General features: G+C 40.0%; 1 protein-coding gene and 1 non-coding gene across 3 annotated transcripts in view; both read right to left on the reverse strand.

Annotated features, from left to right (window-relative positions):
* The window catches only part of LOC126428315 (protein spindle-F), a 147,875-nt gene extending 131,820 nt beyond the window's left edge, over positions 1-16,055 (reverse strand). For both annotated transcript variants that reach the window (XM_050090249.1, XM_050090248.1), the window contains exons 1-2: positions 15,761-16,055; positions 4,161-4,498 (exon numbers count right to left, since the gene is read on the reverse strand). In XM_050090249.1, coding sequence (XP_049946206.1) covers positions 4,161-4,427 — 267 coding nt within the window. In that variant the 5' untranslated portion in view covers positions 4,428-4,498; positions 15,761-16,055. The remainder of the gene's footprint in view (positions 1-4,160; positions 4,499-15,760) is intronic.
* Trnat-ugu (transfer RNA threonine (anticodon UGU)) lies at positions 9,336-9,409 on the reverse strand. Its single transcript has one exon. It is a non-coding gene; the product is annotated as a tRNA-Thr (tRNA).
* Positions 16,056-24,038: the final 7,983 nt, after the last annotated feature.

The raw sequence follows: 24,038 nt of genomic DNA on the forward strand, positions 1-24,038 counted from the left end.
GCATTACTGTGGCCAAGATAGACACAAAGCCCATGCCTACTACAGTAGTACAAGTTTATATGCCAACTAGCTCTGCAGATGATGAAGAAATTGATGAAATGTATGACGAGATAAAAGAAATTATTCAGGTAGTGAAGGGAGACGAAAATTTAATAGTCATGGGTGACTGGAATTCATCAGTAGGAAAAGGGAGAGAAGGAAACATAGTAGGTGAATATGGATTGGGGGGAAGAAATGAAAGAGGAAGCCGCCTTGTAGAATTTTGCACAGAGCATAACTTAATCATAGCTAACACTTGGTTCAAGAATCATGAAAGAAGGTTGTGTACCTGGAAGAATCCTGGAGATACTAAAAGGTATCAGATAGATTACATAATCGTAAGACAGAGATTTAGGAACCAGGTTTTAAATTGTAAGACATTTCCAGGGGCAGATGTGGATTCTGACCACAATCTATTGGTTATGAACTGCAGATTGAAACTGAAGAAACTGCAAAAAGGCGGGAACTTAAGGAGATGGGACCTGGATAAACTGAAAGAACCAGAGGTTGTACAGAGTTTCAGGGAGAGCATAAGGGAACAATTGACAGGAAAGGGGGAAAGAAATACAGTAGAAGAAGAATGGGTAGCTCTGAGGGATGAAGTAGTGAAGGCAGCAGAGGATCAAGTAGGTAAAAAGACGAGGGCTAATAGAAATCCTTGGGTAACAGAAGAAATATTGAATTTAATTGATGAAAGGAGAAAATATAAAAATGCAGTAAATGAAGCAGGCAAAAAGGAATACAAACGTCTCAAAAATGAGATCGACAGGAACTGCAAAATGGCTAAGCAGGGATGGCTAGAGGATAAATGTAAGGATGTAGAGGCTTGTCTCACTAGGGGTAAGATAGATACTGCCTACAGGAAAATTAAAGAGACCTTTGGAGAGAAGAGAACCACTTGTATGAATATCAAGAGCTCAGATGGAAACCCAGTTCTAAGCAAAGAAGGGAAGGCAGAAAGGTGGAAGGAGTATATAGAGGGTTTATACAAGGGCGATGTACTTGAGGACAATATTATGGAAATGGAAGAGGATGTAGATGAAGATGAAATGGGAGATAAGATACTGCGTGAAGAGTTTGACAGAGCACTGAAAGACCTGAGTCGAAACAAGGCCCCGGGAGTAGACAACATTCCATTAGAACTACTGATGGCCTTGGGAGAGCCAGTCATGACAAAACTCTACCATCTGGTGAGCAAGATGTATGAGACAGGCAAAATACCCACAGACTTCAAGAAGAATATAATAATTCCAATCCCAAAGAAAGCAGGTGTTGACAGATGTGAAAATTACCGAACTGTCAGTTTAATAAGTCACAGCTGCAAAATACTAACGCAAATTCTTTACAGACGAATGGAAAAACTGGTAGAAGCGGACCTCGGGGGAGATCAGTTTGAACATCAACAAAAGCAAAACGAGGATAATGGAATGTAGTCGAATTAAGTCGGATGATGCTGAGGGAATTAGATTAGGAAATGAGACACTTAAAGTAGTAAAGGAGTTTTGCTATTTGGGGAGCAAAATAACTGATGGTGGTCGAAGTAGAGAGGATATAAAATGTAGACTGGCAATGGCAAGGAAAGCGTTTCTGAAGAAGAAAAATTTGTTAACATCGAGTATAGATTTAAGTGTCAGGAAGTCGTTTCTGAAAGTATTTGTATGGAGTGTAGCCATGTATGGAAGTGAAACATGGACGATAAATAGTTTAGACAAGAAGAGAATAGAAGCTTTTGAAATGTGGTGCTACAGAAGAATGCTGAAGATTAGATGGGTAGATCACGTAACTAATGAGGAGATATTGAATAGGATTGGGGAGAAGAGGGCTTTGTGGCACAACTTGACTAGAAGAAGGGATCGATTGGTAGGACATGTTCTGAGGCATTGAGGGATCACCAATTTAGTATTAGAGGGCAGCGTGGAGGGTAAAAATCATAGGGGGAGAGCAAGAGATGAATATGCCAAGCAGATTCAGAAGGATGTAGGCTGCAGTAGGTACTGGGATATGAAGAAGCTTGCACAGGATAGAGTAGCATGGAGAGCTGCATCAAATCAATCTCTGGACTGAAGACCACAAGAACAAACAATACTGTGAACAGCATAATGTCAAACCTTCAACATATTTTGTGACCTTAACATGATCAATAATATTCTCATTATTTTCAGTTGGCGATACAATTTTGTCAATTCAACATGTCGAACCAGAAGAAAGCCAGTGTCATACATATATTAGCATTGGCTATCAAAAGCAAACACCAAAAACAATTAAATACACGAAATTGGTTCTCGAGTAGTTAAAGGAAAGGAATCTGTTGATGGAAATCCGAACTACTTATCCGAAAGGTTTCTTACACTTTATCACAAATTACTTAATATGATAGAGGTAAAAATCGAAAACCCAGCACTTTCGTGTGAAAATGTCTGACATTCCAGAACCTGAGCATTTGCTATCCTCCACTTTTTTCAGTGCCCTGAGGAAATTTGTGCTATCCTGTTTTGGTTTTACAATCATTCAGTAACTTAGTTAAGCAATGAACTTTTATTTTTTTTCATTTTCACTACTCAGATTCAGACTACAGATTCTGTGACCTTCAGCCTCATAGTACAGAATTCAGAAATAGTTTAAATAAAATTCCCCTAGTAAAATCTATTATTTCAGTACATTCTAATGTCTATTCTGAAAGTAATGAGCTAATCACTTTTATTGGAAATGCATACTATTAACAGTTATGGACAATGACGTATATTGTGCAATACATATTAAGTAAAATTCGAGTGAGCTAATAGATCAAATTCAGCTACAAGACTGCATCCAAAAGAAAGCCTAAATATTACTGATTCCAGCAAAGTGTTTAAATTAACCTAAAGCCTATTAGTTAAATAGATATTAAGATTTAAAATCTGTAGCCTGTATGACTTTCAGTGCCAATTGTGACCAAACTACCAAATAATTCCGAGATCTGTTTCGATACTTTTGCTACCTTTATTTTTCTACGTAAAAAACTCCAGTCTCAACTGTTGTAAGTGCATTAATTAAGAATTAAGTAAATTTGAATATGTAAAAATTATTGTTCAAAAGGGCTGCCATGGTTATAAGTCGGGAATTCCCACGGCGGAGACACAAGTTAGTTCCGCGTATTTAAATTGATACAGCTCACTCGTGTTATTTAAATAATAAAACCCAATAGTTAACTTCAAAACCAATTAGAAAGGATCATTTTAACCCTGGGAAATTATAAACGATAATATATTAACAGAAATAGTCAAATATTAAAGCACTTGTCTATATAAGGTCCGAGCTGGTGCAGTTCTCAGTTAGTTCTCGGTCAGATTGTCTTGGAGCAAAAGTGCCGGCAAGTTGGTTAATTTTTCGGTAATTGTAATTGTGAACTTTGTTAAAGACTGGAAGTTTTTGACCTACCTAATGTGACGATTAAGTGTAAGAGGCCTGCTCACACGAATATTGTGTGTGCGAGTGATAACAAATAAATCGCACTGAGGCTGACATAAATGTTCAACAATGAATACGATCTTGACTTTTGATTTTGGAAAACTTAACCTAGGATGCTGGCTTCTTAATTTCAGTGTGATTTAGATGAGGCGGACGCAGTTACCGGGAAGACAATATTGAATACGCAAAGCAAGGTAGGTCGAAAACACTGCGCACTATCTACCGGGTGAGGAAATGTTTCAATACCGGTACATCTGGTTGTGACGTGAACTAGTAAGAGGCACTAATACAAGGACATGTCCCGGCACGTTACATGAGGTGCCCCGGGTGAGGAAACAACCTGGCACATTACATACTGAACATGTGAGGGCACCTTAAAAATTATGTAACCACTGCTGGAAACAGTAAGTAATTCTCTTTCTGCCTTCGTTTTATGTACATTATTGAACACAGAACTACCCTTATAATATAGCAATGTACATTGAACAATACCAATGGTAACCTCTCTTAAAAAATTTATATAGATTGATCAAACTCCAGAAGATGAGCCACCACAGCTCAAAATGTACTGTGCAGGAAAATAAAGTCAAGATTAGGGGCCAAAAGCAATTTCTTTTACAAATTTAATTACTTTCCAAACTTCAAAAGTAGCGACTACACTCATCTCCACACACCTTTTCTCGAAGCTTCGCCTCCACGGCAGACGCGGGGGCGCCACTGCTGGCACTCGGGCTGCCGTCGGCGGCAGCGGACGAGGCCCTGAGGGTGGCGTTCTCCTTCTCGAGCGAGATGAGGCGCTCCTGCAGCTTCTGGCAGCGCTCCTTCATCGTGACGAGCGCCACCTGCACGGCATACTGCTGCGGGCACTGCACCTCCGCACCGGGCGTTTCGGGACGCTCGGCGCAGCCGCCCGCGTGAGCGGTGCCGGCCTCCGCACTCATTTTCTCCCGCACGGCCGGACCGCCTGCCTGCCACCCGGTGCGGGACACGGCGACAGCTGCTACCTGGGACACTGAACGGGTGCACCGAATAATGTAGGCTTTAACAGCCAGCATCTTCTCCAGTTACAATTTCCGAACCGAGAGGTCGTGGTCGACAATCGTGGGGAGTCGAACGGACTTTACGACTTTGGAATGAATCGGAAATATTTTGAGACAACTTACAGAATCAGTAGATGTGTCATTCTGAAGCAAACAACATCAAGTCTAGAATGAAATTTTCACTCTACAGCGGAGTGTGCGCCGATATGAAACTTCCTGGCAGATTAAAACTGTGTGCCGGACCGAAACTCAAACTCGAGATCTTTGCCTTTCGCGGGCAAGGTCCCGAGTTCGAGTCTCGGTCCGGCACCCAGTTTTAATCGCCAGGAAGTTTCAACATCAAGTCTGATTCACATAGCGCATCAGTACTCCATTCCGCCACCAGGAGCACCAGCGTAAGCACGGTTAAAATGGCTACTTTGACCAGTGCAGAGTACGCTCGCTTCGTGTTTCAGTTAGACGGAGCGAACTCTGCGACAATTGTTAGAGTGTTAATTTTGCACCGGATATGCTAAAGAACCTCTGAGCACCCCTGACATTTACTCTCTGCACAAGAACTTTGTTCAGGCGGGTCGTTCACTATGACACGATATATAGCCACGTCACACGAGTGTCATCGATTATGTCGAATGGGTTAGGTAGAGCTTTGCCCGCAGTCCACAAGAATTGACACAACACGTGTCTCACAAAAGACTGTTCGGCGAGTAATGCGTGGACGCCTACACCTGAAACTGTACAGATTCACAATGGCACAGCTCGTAAGTGACGTAGATAAGGTTGCTCGTGGGGAACTGTGTGTGAAAATGTTACATAGGATACAGGAAGACGAGACATTCCCGAACACAATAATGTTCGGTGACAAGTCGACACTACGTATCGGTGACACGGTGAACATCCAAAACTGCAAAATATGCGGCAGCGAAAATCCACACGCAGTCCTGGAACACATTCCTTACAGCCCCAAAGTTAATGTATTTTGCGCCCTTAACAAACACAAAGTGTATGGCCCTCCCTTCTTTGTGGAAAAAACTGTCACTGGTATTGTGTATCTGAATATGCTGAAAACTTTTTAATCCACAGATCAACGAAGATGACCGAGATGGGACGGTCGCCACCAGCAAGACAGTGCACCACCTCATTTCCTCACAGACGTTCGAGGTTTCCTCGGTAATTGCTCTCCCCGTCGATCGACTGTCGACGGAGGACCGATCGCACGGTCGTCTCGCTCCCCAGACTTGACACCACTGGATTTCTTTCTCTGGGGTTTCATTAAAGACTGTGTATAAGTTCTCCTTTACCAAACAATTTAGCCGATACGCAAATTGGAATCTGCGCTGCCATTGCACAAGTTATGACCAATTAGCTATGATGTGTTTGGGAAGAAACTGATTACCAATGGGATGTCTGTCATATCAAAACTGGTTGTCACACTGAACCAGAAAGACACTCGACACTTTTAAGTGAAGTGAGATTGTTTGCTACAAAATGACATGTCTAACAATTCTGTGAGTTATCTCAATAAAATTCTATATCACTCCAAAGTCCTCTATGCACTCTATGAATGCAAGAGCCCCTCAAGCCTTAGTAGAAGAAGCCATTTTACCTCAGAATACGTCTCCTGCAGTCTGAGATGAAACGCCAGGAAGCAGTTTTATCCACGGACCACGGACTCTCAGTCCACAAGTTTTAACTGGAGAGATGCACCAAATTTTTGCAATATCACTTTGGAAACATTCCTGATGTGACGAGTACGAACATTCAGTACGAGCACGCCTCACAATTACCTCATCGACACCTCTTCTAAAATGATCGCAGACGAGTGCCTGAGACCCATCCTTAAAATAATCTCCATTAGCTATCAACGAAACACTAGAACAGTTAAAGCAAGTTCACTGCCCAGGGAAAGAGTTGGCAGTAGCTTTAAAATACCTTTGGAAGTGGTGTGACACATTCACGATTGGAGCCTACGTACAGGTACGGTTGTTTTTCCACAACAACGGAGAAGTACCACACTAGTCTCAGCCTGGCATTGGCTGGATACGGGACACCAGAATGCAGTATCCTCCTCTTGACTTCTGACGACCTTCCATTTCCAAAAAGCTCAGAAGCATCAGCTTCATCAATCCGTACCATCCAGCCATCGAATGCCACAAAGCCTCATTCACCGAGAGCTTATGATGCGTCAAAGCCTACAATCAGTGTATTACACCATTTTTATTCCTCATTGCTTGATTGAGGGAGGGTGGATGCTTTGTTTTAAACAGGCTGAAGCCATGTCCACTCCAATGTGCACTCGGTAGTGAAGATTCACATTACAACAAAAAGTTGGGAACATCACACAAGCACTGAAGTGTGCCTTTAAACTTACATTAAAGCAAAGCATAGAGTAGTAGGAGTAGTAAAAAGCTGGTGTCTAACTGCAACACTGTGTGAATTGGGCATGTCTTTGGATGAAGAAATGTTACTTACTGACTTTGATAGGTAGCGTATTTCCCACTGTTAAGAAAAACAACATGATAAAGAACACAAATAAAATTACACTTAGTAACAGTATTGCAATGTACTGCAGTCTGATCCCGCCCCCTTGCTTTGACCTACGGCATCATCATCACGGCAGTCACTGGCGTTTCGAGCGTATTCAAGGTGGCAACCACAAGACGGGTCAAGTGCCCACAAACAAATACAAAATATTGAAGTTGGTCAATAAACTACTGCGACAACTACAGGACTTAGGGGTGTTTTGGGTGGAGACAATTTAAAACTAAAAAAAAATAAATAACAACAATGTTATCATTCCAAACAAATACAAAAAAGGGGCAAGGGGTGATGAAATCCTTGAGAATACACTGAACAAAAAATATAAAAAACACGCAACTGGAATCTAATATTTCATTTGACCTATACAGCTCAAATGAAGACACCAATACCAGGATCCCACACAGCTCAAAAACCTGATACCACAAATTTCATTTCACCTGTTGTTGTTGTGGTCTTCAGTCCTGAGACTGGTTCGATGCAGCTCTCCATGCTACTCTATCCTCTGCAAGCTGCTTCATCCCCCAGTACTTACTGCAACCTACATCCTTCTGAATCTGTTTAGTGTATTCATCTCTTCGTCTCCCTCTATGATTTTTACCCTCCATGCTGCCCTCCAATGCTAAATTTGTGATCCCTTGATGCCTCAGAACATGTCCTACCAACCAGTCCCTTCTTCTAGTCAAGTTGTGCCACAAACTTCTCTTCTCCCCAATTCTATTCAATACCTCCTCATTAGTTGTGTGATCTACCCATCTAATCTTCAGCATTCTTCTGTAGCATCACATTTCGAAAGCTTCTATTCTCTTCCTGTCCAAACTATTTATCGTCCATGTTTCACTTCCATACATGGCTACACTCCATACAAATACTTTCAGAAACAACTTCTTGACACTTAAATCTATACTCCATGTTAAATTTCTCTTCTTCAGAAATGCTCTCCTTGCCATTGCCAGTCTACATTTTATATCCTCTCTACTTCGACCATCAATTATTTTGCTTCCCAAATAGTAAAACTCATTTACTACTTTATGTGTCTCATTTCCTAATCTAATTCCCTTGGCATCACCCGATTTAATTCAACTACATTCTATTATCATCGTTTTGCTTTTGTTGATGTTCATCTTATATCCTCCTTTCAAAACACTGTTCATTCCATTCAGCTGCTCTTCCAGGTCCTTTGCTGTCTCTGGCAGGATTTCAATGTCATCGGTGAACCTCAAAGTTTTTATTTCTTCTCCATGGATTTTAATTCCTACTCCGAATTTTTCTTTTGTTTCCTTTACTGTTTCCTCAATATGCAGATTGTATAACATCGGAGAGAGGCTACAACCCTGTCTCATTCCCTTCCCAACCACTGCTTCCCTTTCATGCCCCTTGACTCTTATAACTGCCATCTGGTTTCTGTACAAATTGTAAATAGCCTTTCACTCCCTGTATTTGACCCCTGACACCTTCAGAATTTGAAAGAGTATTCCAGTCAACATTGTCAAAAGCTTTCTCTAAGTCTACAAATGCTAGAAACGTAGGTTTGCCTTTCCTTGATCTATTTTCTAAGATAAGTTGTAGGCTCATTATTGTCTCACATGTTCCAACATTTCTACGGAATCCAAACTGATCTTCCCCGAGGTCGGCTTCTACCAGTTTTTCCATTCGTCTGTAAAGAATTCATGTTAGTATTTTGCAGCCATGGCTTATTAAACTGATAGTTCGGTAATTTTCACATCTGTCAACACCTGCTTTCTTTGAATTGGAATTATTATATTCTTCTTGAAGTCTGAGGGTATTTCGCCTGTCTCATACATCTTGCTCACCAGATGGTATAGTTTTTTTAGGCCTGGCTATCCCAAGGATGTCAGTAGTTCTAATGCAATGTTGTCTGCTCCCGGGGCCTTGTTTCGACTTAGGTCTTTCAGTGCTCTGTCAAACTCTTCACACAGTATCATACCTCGTATTTCATCTTCATCTACATTATCTTCCATTTCTGTATTATTGTCCTCAAGAACGTCGCCCTTGTATAGACCCTCTATATACTCCTTCCACCTTTCTGCTTTCCCTTCTTTGCTTAGAACTAGGTTTCCATCTGAGCTCTTGATATTCATGCAAATTGTTCTCCTTTCTCCAAAGGTCTCTTTAATGTTCCATATGTCCCAAAAGAACAGATATCATCAGTGACCATGCAGTTCGTTAGAATGAAATTACAATGAAATGTTATGAACACTCTTAGCCGCTTACAGGCGTTGACATACGTCAATGGGGACAGATGAAAATGTGTGCCCCGACCGGGACTCGAACCCGGGATCTCCTGCTTACATGGCAGACACTCTATCCATCTGAGCCACCGAGGACACAGAGGATAGCGCAACACCTGGGATTTATCTCTGGCACAATGAATGCGGGACAATACATTGAGAATGTAGGTTTCACACGAGGCGTGCCAGAGATAAATCCCTGCAGTTGCGCTATCCTCTGTGTCCTCGGAGGCTCAGATGGATAGAGCATCTGCCATGTAAGCAGGAGATCCCGGGTTCGAGTCCCGGTCGGGGCTCACATTTTCATCTGTCCCCGTTGACGTATGTCAATGCCTGTAAGCAGCTAAGGGTGTTCATTTCATTGTAAATTCAATATCTCTTCTGTTACCCAAGTTTTCTATTAGACCTCGTCTTTTTAGCAACTTGATCTCTGCTACTTTCACTATTTCATCTCTCAAAGCTACCCATTCTTCTTCTACTCTATTTCTTTCCCCAATTCTTGTCAATTGTTCCCTAATGCTCTCCCTGAAGCTCTCTACAACCTCTGGTTTTTCAGTTTATCCAGGTCCCATCTCCTCAAATTCCCACCTTTTTGCAGTTTCTTCAGTTTTAATCTACAGTTCATAACCAACAGATTGTGGTCAGAGTCCACATCTGCCCCTGGAAATGTCTTACAATTTAAAACCTGGTTCCCGAATCTCTATCTGATACCTTCTAATATCTCCAGGCTTCTTCCATGTATACAACCTTCTTTCATGTTCCTACAGAAACACTGAATGAACACTATTATTGGAAACAGTTCCACACATGCAACTTAAAACAGATAAATACAAGTTTGAAATCATCACAGTACACGGCACAAAGGAAACCAACATGTAACCAACAATGTTTAATCTCTGACTAATACAAGTGGTGAATTTGAAGGTTTACGAAATAGGAGAGAATGGGGATATTTGAGCCACATTTTCGTTTCTTAATTATTTTAATTTTTTGCTATATGCGTAAACAAAAGTAATACTGTTGTGATAAACCTTGCATTTTGTCATTAAACCATGTATTTCAAAAACACAAATAGAAAAATATGTAAACAAGAAAAAATTGTTTACAAAAATGCTTCGCATTATGGCTCAGGGATCCCAATGATAGAGATAGCTGAGCTGAAAAATACGATACTTAAATCACCATTCGATTGCCAAAACAGTTTTTTTTAGTATTTAAAATCTCATAGTAACAACATTATGATGTTAAGAATTTAAACTCCAAGAAACAATGTCCTTAAAAATTAGTTATGAGAGACAATCTAGTTACACAATGATTTTTGGTATTGATGATGGCAGGCTGAAGAATCATTTTTATTTTACCAACAACAGTGGCGTCTCCGTTTGGAATCCTCCAATTTAAGCATAGTCTGCAGTTCTTACACACTTAACATTCATTCATTTCTCACCTATATTAATAAATTTTCCAACATACTGGTTAACATTATTTCCCCCTCCAATTTAACCAACAACAAATCATTAATGCTTGGCTTCCTGTCCACAACTGCATCTTCACTGTCACTCTGATCATTCTGTGTCATGGATGAGCTCATGCTTTCTGTTGAAAAATTGTCAGATTTTGTATCAGATATCTTCATTTTGGTTATCTGTGGGAGATTCTGTGCCTTGAACATTCGTTGTTTTTGTGCAGGTCAATGTTTGTTGACTTTTCCTGTCTGTTTTTAGGTTTTTCTGCTCTTTCCAGAAGAGATTTCTCAATTTGTAGCTTTTTTGGAGTAGACTTCAAATTGACGATTTAGCTCTTTTCCTATCACCTTTAGCCAAATGAGACAAGGCTTTAGGGTTTCTGTTGAAACACCACCTTCACTTGTTAAGGTCTCTGTACAAATCTTCAATGTAGAACTTAAAGCAACAGCAGGCATAAGCCCACTCTCACCAGTGTCCATCTGCTCAATATCTTTTCGGTTATTTAAAGAAGCGCCAGTACAGGCTGCGGCAGTGTTCACAGCATAAATTTACTAGCGTAGTACAATGATGTACTGCAGGAATGCGCGCCAGCTTGTGCCACATTCGTGTATTAATGAGCTGCCATTTTGAGTGTGACAGTGATATGGAGCAGTGGAGTGCACAGCATTGTGGCTTTGCTGTTGAAAGCTATTTTGAGAATAACGACTCCGTCATTGCTACCCAGCATCTATTTCGGCAACATTTCAACTCGGGACGTCACTGGAAAGTTCCCGACAGATGGACCATCGTGAGATGCATTTCGAACAACAGGTTCTGTTTGCAATGGCAAACCGGGAAGAAGTGAAAGAACTGTGCAGACACCAGAAGCTGTGGAAAAAGTTCGTGCTCCACTATTGCCTAGCCCAAAAAGATCTGCTCATTGTCGTGCACAAACTGCGCGTACATTCGATCGCTCGATCGGGAGAATACTGCACGGAGATCTCCATTTTCACCCATATAAGCTGCAGATTGTTCAGGAAATTAGGCCTCGCGATTGGGTTTCACGTGAAACGTCCTGCTTAACCGTTCACGATCTCCTTCGCCAAAATCCACAAATGTTGCACACCGTCCTGATGTCAGATGAAGCTCATTTCAAGTTATGTGGTTCAGTGAATAAACAGAGTACGAGTTATTGGAGTGAAGTAAACCCACACGAACTGTACATCGAGCCCTTGCACAGTTCTCGTGTCACGGTGTTGTGTGGAGTTGCTTCCTTGGGATTACTGGCCCCTGACTTCTTTGTGGGTGACAGTGGTGTGCCTGTAACAGTCACCATTGAGTGCTACCTCAAGATACTGCAAGACTTCCATCCTCCTCAATTAGGTACAGCTGACGGGGATGTGGAACAATTACGGTTTCAACCAGATGGAGCGACCTCGCATATAGCCAGAATTTGCACAGATTTCTCGCGACAGACATTTCCCGGTAGAGTAATTTTCCGTTTCAGTGACATTTCCTGGCCACCTCACTCACCTGACCTTTCGTGTGCCGACTTTTTCCTTTGGGGCTACCTGAAGCAAGAAATGTTTCAAAAGGTTGTGCCACCATTCCCTAGGATCGCATCAGAACTGCCGTCGGCAATGTTCCAGGGAATACATTACGCCGAGTTGAGGAAAGCTTCCGACGCCACCTAGATGAATGTGTTGTGCAGAGGGAGCATCATTTGACAGGAGTCACATTCAAAAAGTAATCCACGCAATGGACATTGACTTACACATATCATTAACTATCAATTGACATAAGAGGTAATAAATAAATTACAGTTACTGCCTGATGGTGTGTTTTTAATAACCTTCGATGAAGGCTGCCACACCCTGAACTTTTCACAGGGACATGTGTCTGTCAGTGCCCTATCAGTTACATATGAACTCAGAAACTGATCAGTGAAAATATTTGCACGCAGCAAATACGCACAGTTGTGAAAGATAATGGGCAAGTCTTATATACTAGCAAATTGTCCTTTTAAATGGTATGTAACTGCTTAAAAGCTTTTACAAACATGTTTTTGTAGTAACAGTTTTATAAAACTGCTTATAAGAAAAAATATTTTCCCTACAAAATGTACCTACAAACATAATTTTAGTGCACGGATTGTTATGCCACAACTCAACTATCCCTAACCTGCATATCATTAGTATCCTTATCTTCACCATTTTTCTTCAAGTGGCTATTTCCACATAATGTATTCACCTAATCAAACTGTTATAGAACAAAAATAAGGTTCAAACTGCAATCATTTCATCATTAAGTTTATTTTGGTTAAACTAAGTGATGTGGCACAGTTGTTTGAACGTCAGACTCATATTCAGGAGGATGATGGTTCAAATCCACTTCTGACCATCCATATTTAGGTTTTCCACGATTCCCCTAAATTGCTCCAGGCAAATGCTGGGATAGCTTCTTCGAAAGGGCACAGCAGATTTCCTTCCCCACCCTTGACACCGTATGAGCTTGTGCTTAGTCTCTAATGACCTCGTTCTCAACGGGATGTTAAACACGGTATTCCTTTCTTTTCTTTTGGTTAAACATAAAAAATTGCACCAAACAAAAATTGGATATCAGTTATCTAATTATTTACTGCAGATTATTTGCTGCAGACGTCAAAAACCATAGACAGCATAACTTCTACCTTGCTCCAAGACAACTGATGGTTTTTCCTTTGTAAAATGCTAATGAAAACAAACCAGTGATTCCACTTGGGGAAAAATAAATTGACCCACAGATGAGAAAACACGTGTGGCTCAAGTATCCCCATTCTCCCCTACTAACGCACATCAGAACAATGGCTTAAATCAGATCTAATTAAGTGTACACCATTACCAACCAATAAAAGGATGAAAAAACTCTTAGTCAGCTGGCACTGATGGCATTCCAGTAAAAATTCTGAAGAAATGTGAGCATGGTATAAAAACCGCACCAAAATTCTTATTCGACTCAGTTTTCCCTTCAGGCACTTCAAAAACACAAAAAATCATTCCCATGTACACGAAAGTGAGGGGGGTGGAGATGGGGGGAGGGGGAGTTGAGATTGACATGAACAACTACAGGCCAATTATTTTATTTAGTGTATCGAGACTTATTTTTAGATATCTAAAGGGCAGTGATCAAAAGTGCAAAGCAACCAGTGAAGTTCTGGTACTGTCAAATGTGGGTACAATCAAATTTGGTGCCCTCACCCAGGCTCCAATATGAAGCCCCTTCTCTTCCTACTCTACATTCATGATGTCAGTACATATTAAGATGCCAACAACACTTGAGTTCTACTAAAATTTGAGAACAGCAATGAAGTGCAAGCGCCTGTAAACTGTGTAATCAAGCAATTCAGCTGCTAGGCATACCATAGTCAATTAATCATAAATAACAATAATAGTGTTGCAACGAATTTTCATATCCAACAAAATAAGAATCCACACAAACTGTTTTCCTAACAAATGTCGTGCAAAGTTGCCCAATAACAACATTCTTGTGTGTGGCTTTAAGACAACCTATACTCTGATAAAATTACTTGATGATTGACAGTCTGCAGTGGCAGGGGCAGTGTTGTTGCACTGAAGCCACTAATTCTTCACGAAATGCTTGATGTACTACAAAACAGGGAACTCAGCACGCACATGGCATTTTGAAAAAGAACTCCAACTGCATGGCCAATGGCACCTACCACTTGACTTGCTGAAACGTCAAGAACGAAGCAATTTCGCTCAAAGTATATAGCATTTAGGTAAATTATTCACATGTACCATAATATGCATATGTAGGCATTGTTTAGTTTTGCATATTAACACAACCGCTGTGTGCTTTGGCATTTTTTTATTTCATAACCACTGCCAATGTTGAAAGACTGAGTAAGGAATTGTTTATGTTTATTTTCATTCATTAGCCGTTTAGGATAAAATATCCTTCTATGTTGCAAATAATAAAAATTTTATGTTGTTGAAGTGCCTTTCATTCATATAAAAAATAAAATATAAGATTACTGGGCTTTAATAGATCAAACACATTGCCTTATTACTGAGAGTATTATGAAATACAAGTTCTCCTGGAGGAAATTTACACTTCATGTCCGAAAAACATTAAAATGTTATTTAAAGGGGTATCTTTCGCCAAGTGGTGGTGGTGATGGACGGGGGGGGCTGAATGCAAAATCTCGCCATTAAAGTCTGTTATTTCTAATTATTTATTTCAATTAGTAAAATCATGATTTAGGGTGTGAATTATTTACGTTCTGATCTACATTACCAGCCCAACAATATAGGGGGGGGGGGGGGGGGGGGCAGGCGGCCGGCACAAGTTTTTAAACATACTGTAAATTTCCTGCTCATGATTACTAAATAAGGAAAACAATGGAGCAGCAAGCATTCAATGAAAAATCGGAACTTACAGTTTGACAGTGAACACAACGAAGCTGTAAAGTAGCCAATATTGTGTCTATTATCATTGTATAAATTTCTTTAACCATAAGATTGTAACTTAAATACACGTGCTCTGATAATGACATCCGGTGTATGTCTTATCTCTTCACCATATCAAGGTACTTCTTAACACTCTGCATGCTACTTTTACAAAAAGATTGCAACGGATCAAAGTGTTTCTCATATAACTCTAATCAACTGTCATAGAACGTTGTCAACACTGCGCTATCTTTGCCGTCTACTTTTATTGTTGTTGCAACTCTGAATGCCATATTTTTCTCGGCACTGGTGATATTTACAGAATGACAATAGCCAAATCTAGTTTATCTATAAATACAAATTTAAAATAATTTATAGGTTCGCTTCTAAGAAAGAAATGAAGAAAAATTCCTTAGTGTTTTCTATAGCCCTCGACTACAGAACTGTCAAAATTTCAGTCAAAACACAAAATCCAACAATAACTGTCAAACTTGATCAAAGAAAACAGTAACCTATAACAATAACTGTAAAAACTGTTCAAAGAAAACACTAACCTAAAAAACACTGATCTCGAAGTACCACTTCCGTCTACTGATATCCTATCAGCTGATAGTTGACCATACTGTCACACAACATCGGTTGTTTATCTCGCTTCGCAAAAGATGATGAAATTTTGCACGGGGAGCACTAGAATGTTGGTATTAATTTTCGGGCACACCATTTTGCCATAAGCTGCCAGATATTCCCCTGTCACTGCTAACAACACGGAAACACGCACTTCATATTTGCTCTTTCCGTATCTCCTGCTACAATAACATCACGGATCGCGCAATCACACCAGTGATTATATAAGTTGCCACTGGGGCCAACTGTTTCCACAGAAGCGATACTTCATTAGCTAGTAGTATCTTCTAAAAACTTTGACACACTTTAACATTGTTACTATCTTCACAGTCTTCATCTTGGCGTGGCGATTTAACTTAATGTTTTTAAAAGCAACGATATTTCTTTTTTTTCGCTATGTTTCAAAATTTCAATTTGTGGTCGTTCTGACCCGTGTTGCAACGAATAGTTTAAAAGTAAACAACATTCTTATGCACAGAAAAGAGCCATTTTATTCACAGCATTGTTGTTAATTGTTTAGTAAAGGAACATTGCAGTTACTGTAACCGCTGAGAGTCAGTTGTTACGCAGTCAAGGTCATATGGAGGATGATAAGTTCACCGGACTTGGATACGATGTGACGTCTTTATGACGTATACACGCTACATCGAAAACGATAGAAACCGTATATCGACTATTCGACTTTTGTGAACTTTCGAGAGATTGTGACAGGGTAGCGCTGTGCTCTGCGGCATTCGTTGAAATGTGTTTAGCGTTCCTTGCGTTTAAATCGTGTATTGTACTCTGTTTGTCCTGTGCGTTGTTTTTCGTTTGCTTGTCTCTAATTATGTGTTCAGCATTCGAGAGACTAATGAGAGAAAAGCTTACCACCATGGAATGCTTTGACACTGCATTCAATCATTTCATACGTCAATCAGTACTTGACACTAACCTTTGGTTGAGATTACATTGAGAAATCCACTTCCCCTCTTATTTCATTCCCGGTCGACGACTTTTCTTCAACAATGCTTCATATTTTTCTGTTTAAGTTCGAAATTCAATCATTCTACACATCAGTCATTACTGGACACTAAGGTACCTGTCTCTGCGGTCCGAGTGTAAAATTACGTGGAATTATGGTCGATAAAAGACTATCTTGGGATGGACATACAAATTACATACCTAAAAAACTTGCACGAGTTCTCTTTCAGCTATATAAATTAAGAAAAAAAAGTCAGCAAGAGTATGCTGCTACAATCTAATATGTACTGACAAGTCCAATTGTATGAAACCATACTAAAATGTTGATAATAAACAAATATTATTTTCGGCGTAAGCATTCAATACAACAATCACACAATCTAATCTGGTCGGGACATAAGAAGACTTCACTTTTTTACGTGGTGTTTTCAAGGCCACGGTCAGGAATATTTCTATTAATATCCAGCTCTTTTATTTTGGCGAAAGACATATATGCTGCCACACTGAGCTGTTTTCAGAATCGCAAGTGTCAAAACAAACCACTAGCTGACGACAGTTTAGAATCTCGAACGTTCATAAAAGTCGATAGGTGCGTTAATCGACTAAAGCGTGTATACGTCATAATGACGTCACATCATATCCAGGTTGGGTGAACTTAGCATCCTCTAGGTTATATTAGTCTTGCGCATAATAGTTCGCGACTGGCAGCGTTGTCAACCCCAGAAGATCAAACTGTGGCATTTTGTATTTAAAATTATCATATTTTATCTACAATTATCGTATATTGATAATCTTAAAAAAAACAATGTTGTTGTTGTTGTGGTCTTCAGTCCTAAGACTGGTTTGATGCAGCTCTCCATGCTACTCTATCCTGTGCAAGCCTCATCATCTCCTAGTACCTACTGCAACCTACATCCTTCTGAATCTGCTCAGTGTATTCATCTCTTGGTCTCCCTCTCCGATTTTTATCCTCCACTCTGCCCTCCATGCTAAATTTGTGATCCCTTGATGCCTCAAAACATGTCGTATCAACCGATCCCTTCTTCTAGTCAAGTTGTGCCACAAACTTCTCTTCTCCCCAATCCTATTCAATACCTCCTCATTAGTTACGTGATCTACCCACCTTATCTTCAGCATTCTTCTGTAGCACCACATTTCTAAAGCTTCTACTCTCTTCTTGTCCAAACTAGTTATCGTCCGTGTTTCACTTCCATACATGGCTACACTCCATTCAAATACTTTCAGAAACGACTTCCTGACACTTAAATCTATACTCGATGTTAACAAATTTCTCTTCTTCAGAAACGCTTTCCTTCCCATTGCCAGTCTACATTTTATATCCTCTCTACTTCGACCATCATCAGTTATTTTACTCCCTAAATAGCAAAACTCCTTTACTACTTTAAGTGTCTCATTTCCTAATCTAATTCCCTCAGCATCACCCGATAAAATTTGACTACATTCCATTATCCTCGTTTTGCTTTTGTTGATGTTCATCTTATATCCTCCTTTCAAGACACTGTCCATTCCGTTCAACTGCTCTTCCAAGTCCTTTGCTGTCTCTGACAGAATTACAATGTCATCGGCGAACCTCAAAGTTTTTACTTCTTCTCCATGAATTTTAATACCTACTCCGAATTTTTCTTTTGTTTCCTTTACTGCTTGCTCAATATACAGATTGAATAACATCAGGGGGAGGCTACAACCCTGTCTCACTCCTTTCCCAACCACTGCTTCCCTTTCATGCCCCTCGACTCTTATAACTGCCATCTGGTTACTGTACAATTTGTAAATAGCCTTTCGCTCCCTGTATTTTACCCCTGCCACCTTCAGAATTTGAAAGAGAGTATTCCAGTTAACATTGTCAAAAGCTTTCTCTAAGTCTACAAATGCTAGAAACGTAGGTTTGCCTTTTCTTAATCTTTCTTCTAAGATAAGTCGTAAGGTCAGTATTGCCTCACGTGTTCCAACATTTCTACGGAATCCAAAGTGATCTTCCCCGAGGTCGGCTTCTACCAGTTTTTCCATTCGTCTGTAAAGAATTCGCGTTTGTATTTTCCAGCTGTGACTTATTAAACTGATAGTTCGGTAATTTTCACATCTGTCAACACCTGCTTTCTTTGGGATTGGAATTATTATATTCTTCTTGAAGTCTGAGGGTATTTCACCTGTCTCATACATCGTGCTCACCAGATGGTAGAGTTTTGTCATGACTGGCTCTCCCGAGGCCATCAGTAGTTCTAATGGAATGTTGTCTACTCCCGGGGCCTTGTTTCGACTCAGGTCTTTCAGTGCTCTGTCAAACTCTTCACGCAGTATCTTATCTCCCATTTCGTACTCATCTACATCCTCTTCCATTTCCATAATATTGTCCTCAAGTACATCGCCCTTGTATAAACCCTCTATATACTCCTTCCACCATTCTGCCTTCCCTTCTTTGCTCAGAACTGGGTTTCCATCTGAGCTCTTGATATTCATACAAGTGGTTCTCTTCTCTCCAAAGGTCTCTTTAATTTTTCTGTAGGCAGTATCTATCTTACCCCTAGTGAGATAAGCCTCTACATCCTTACATTTGTCCTCTAGCCATCCCTGCTTAGCCATTTTGCACTTCCTGTCGATCTCATTTTTGAGACGTTTGTATTCCTTTTTGCATGCTTCATTTACTGCATTTTTATATTTTCTCCTTTCATCAATTAAATTCAGTATTTCTTCCGTTACCCAAGGATTTCTACGAGCCCTCATCTTTTTACCTACTTGATCGTCCGCTGCCTTCACTACTTCATCCCTCAGAGCTACCCATTCTTCTTCTATGGTATTTCTTTCCCCCATTCCTGTCAATTGTTTCCTTATGCTCTCCCTGAAACTCTGTACAACCTCTGGTTCTTTCAGTTTATCCAGGTCCCATCTCCTTAAATTCCCAGCTTTTTGCAGTTTCTTCAGTTTCAATCCGCAGTTCATTACCAATAGATTGTGTTCAGAATCCACATCTGCCCCTGGAAATGTCTTACAATTTAAAACCTGGTTCCTAAATCTCTGTCTTACCATTATATAATCTATCTGATACCTTTTAGTATCTCCAGGATTCTTCCAGGCATACAACCTTCTTTTATGATTCTTGAACCAAGTGTTAGCTATGATTAAGTTATGCTCTGTGCAAAATTCTACAAGGCAGCTTCCTCTTTCATTCCTTCCCCCCAATCCATATTCACCTACTATGTTTCCTTCTCTCCCTTTTCCTACTGACGAATTCCAGTCACCCATGACTATTAAATTTTCGTCTCCCTTCACTACCTGAATAATTTCTTTTATCTCGTCATACATTTCATCTATTTCTTCATCATCTGCAGAGCTACTTGGCATATAAACTTGTACTACTGTAGTAGGCATGGGCTTTGTGTCTATCTTGGCCACAATAATGCGTTCACTATGCTGTTTGTAGTAGCTAACCCGCACTCCTATTTTTTTATTCATTATTAAACCTACTCCTGCATTACCTCTATTTGATTTTGTATTTATAACCCTGTAATCACCTGACCAAAAGTCTTGTTCCTCCTGCCACCGAACTTCACTAATTCCCACTATATCTAACTTTAACCTATCCATTTCCCTTTTTAAATTTTCTAACCTACCTGCCCGATTAAGGGATCTGACATTCCACGCTCCGACCCATAGAACACCAGTTTTCTTTCTCCTGATAACGAGTCCTTCGGAGTAGTCCCCGCCCGGAGATCCGAATGGGGGATTATTTTACCTCCGGAATATTTTACCCAATGGACGCCATCATCATTTAGTCATACAGTAAAGCTGCATATCCTCGGGAAAAATTACGGTTGTAGTTTCCCCTTGCTTTCAGCCGTTCGCAGTACCAGCACAGCAAGGCCGTTTTGGTTAATGTTACAAGGCCAGATCAGTCAATCATCCAGACTGTTGCCCCTGCAACTACTGAAAAGGCTGCTACTCCTCTTCAGGAACCACATGTTTGTCTGGCCTCTCAACGAATACCCCTCCGTTGTGGTTGCACCTACGGCACGGCCATCTGTATCGCTGGGGCATGCAAGCCTCCCCGCCAACGGCAAGGTCCATGGTTCATGGGGGGGAAAAAAAACCAATAATGCTGATAATATGACGTACATCATATTTGTTTTCAATCGCGAATGGCAAAGTCTTTTCATCTTTTAAAATTTTTATCCATATAACCTCCTAATTATGAACCAAAACGTCTCTAATCGTGATGCTAAGTACTAAAAATACGTTCAGAACCGGGTAAACTCGGAAGTGTGCAAAGCATCACAGATTTTACGCAAGGAAAATTCGCTAACCCCGATCGAAAAGTAGCACTGTGTACGTGATATAATTGAAAATAATAATATAATTAAACTCACCCAAATAAGCATCTTTGTCGAACTCCACATCGGCGAAATCGGCATCACTATACCGATGAGATTCCTTCTTCTTAGCATACATGTTCGTCGTGTTCGTTGATGCAATCATTGCACTGGTTGGTTCGAATTGTACACAATTCTTCACACGCTGGGAAGAGAGCATTACTGCGCTGACTGTACCCGAATGTAACTTATTTCTCGATGGTGTCTTCATTAGATTCATTTTTGAAAAGACCTGCTCACAATCAGCACTAGAATGTGGTAAAACTAATATATCTAGCACAAAGATTCTTATTTGGAGGAACTCTTGGTTACCATGAAGGTCCCTAGCGTTCTTTATGAACACCTAAAATTCGTCCACCTCTTTAGACCGTAGATTTTCGGGAAATTCTGCATGTGGCAATGCTCTCCACTGATCATCAATCATTTGCATAAGAATGTTGTCTTTTGGAGAAATCCTCTGAACCGACTTTATAAGTGGAACAAGCGTTGATGGCCTTGCAGCACTTTTTGACAATGCTATTTCTGGTGTTAACCAACTCAACATTTTTAGAACAGAATTGTTGAAATCATACCGCTTTTTTATCTCACAACAAGATACTATAAGAAACTGTTGCACTCTGTAGTAGAAATCAGTCACTTTAGATTTTTGTGAGATGTTTTCAGATTGGCTCATGAAATCCATCACACCTACACCTGAATACATTTGCGTATAAGGCACAAGTTGGGCTGGGTTTGCTGGATCTATGTCTGTCAAATCTGTTTTATTGATACAATCAGGAGACATATAGCAGAGAAGGATTTCTTTGTACGTTTTGCACATTCTATCATGCAAAGAGCAAATTACTAATTTCTCGCTTTGAAAATATTGATTCAGAGACACAAATTTCGGTAGAATCCACTCCGAGAAATATAAAAAATACACATGCAAAGTTATCCCTGAATGCCTTTGCTAACTGTTCAGTTGCATACAGCCTTTCTTCGTCCCACTTGCAAGTGAAAAATAATTGCAATGCATTCCATTGTTCTAGAATACGTGAAACAACAGTTAACAAAGATAACCATCTTGTTTGAGACGGATGCAGTATCTTGTGAGGTTCGACATTACAAAACTGTTGGAATTCCACAAACTATGCTATTCTTTTTGAACTATGGTTAAAGAATGAATATGTATCCCTTGCTGTGTCTTCACATAGTCTTGGTAATTGTTTGCAAGCCTCACTTGCACATAGATGCAATGAATGACATATACATTTATGTATAAAAATACCAGGAAAATCTCTAATTATTCGACTAACAACAGAATTATCTTTCCCCATCATTGTGTTGCACCCATCCGAAGCAAATTCTACTAAATTTTCAGGAGGAATATTATATACTGACAAGGCTTTACATACGAGATCGTACAAATGATTAGCGGTGACACCTTCATGAGCAGCCTCTGCATTTTTCTCGTCAAACAGCTGTAACAACTGCCAAAATTTAGTATGTATTTTGGAGCTATCTTCATCACAATACCGCACACAAATTTTCGTAGCGGAAATGTCGGCAGATTCATCAATTATGAAACTGAACTTTTGTCTCCATAAAACTTCATTCAGTTCATCCAAATGACATTTACCTATGACATTCTTTATCACCCCTGTGGCTTTTGTTCTACCCAACTGCAAGTTGTCAACTATTTTAGAATTGGGAAAGGCACTTTTAATTACATCTGTTAAGTGATTGGCTCTATAAATAGAGATGTTATGTTCTGCCAAAAATCCACATAGCAATATTTCAGCCCTCTTGCCCTGCTTATCAAATGTATCAGACGATTTTGATTGTGATGATAAGTCAAGTTTCTCTTGTAGAGGCCCAACACATTTCACGGCACTTAAGTGTTTTTTCCCTTTAGCTTGATTTTTCACTACAATCAATTCAGCACTGAATTCACATCTACAAACTTTACACCGAGCTTTATATGTATCATCACTAACAGGTTGTAGCCAATCCTTGAAAGATAAATCAGTCAACCATTCCTTTCTGAACTTTTGTTTCAAACATTTTATTTTCAACTCCCCACGCAGCCTCAATTTCTTCTGAGGGGTCTGTGGAGAATCTACATCACTGTTGTCACTTACCATTATTTATATTTGAATACACTACTACAGTATTTATTAAAAGAACACCACAGTTTCATTTCCCTTAAGAACAAAAAAAAATTCTCTTAAGAGTACAAAACCAACTAAATGTGCATTCTAGTCCCAATTTCACCAGCAACTGATGACGATGGCCTAGCCCTAATAGCCCATATTGTTGTGAAACAATATTCGTTAGGCGGTATTACACTATCAAATTTCTTTGTCAAAGAAATTTGATGGTGTAATAGGGAACTTTGTCAAATGTCGTCCAATATTTGATCAAATCTAGGGCCTCGCTGTAGATGTGATCAAAGAAATCGCTTGTCTTCTGTTCACTGCAATGTGACATGTTATCACATGGAGCGCTAGCGTCGTTGCATTCTGTTGTCTGTAGTGCTTTTATAAACATTGCGGGTAAATACAATTGGTGTGTGCTGACAACTACAAAATTAATAGAGATGTATGAAGCTGATGAGGCGCTTTACAACGTGAGGCACACTGAATACAAAAATAGATTACGAAGACTGGAGACCTGACCTAACCTAACCCTCTCCTGTAGCAAGGAATCGGAATGTTACAGTGGGCCTGTCTTCTGCAGATGTAGCAGTTCTTAAGTGAATGTTGTGCTTTGTGATATGAGGATACACTTCACTGAGCAGATACAGAAATGTACGCTCATCCATTCTTAAGTAATTGATGTATGACTTGACGTCCTTCACTATAAGCTCATGTAACAAGTTTTG

Source organism: Schistocerca serialis, chromosome 12, assembly GCF_023864345.2.
Source record: "Schistocerca serialis cubense isolate TAMUIC-IGC-003099 chromosome 12, iqSchSeri2.2, whole genome shotgun sequence".
NCBI classification, from domain to species: domain Eukaryota; kingdom Metazoa; phylum Arthropoda; class Insecta; order Orthoptera; family Acrididae; genus Schistocerca; species Schistocerca serialis.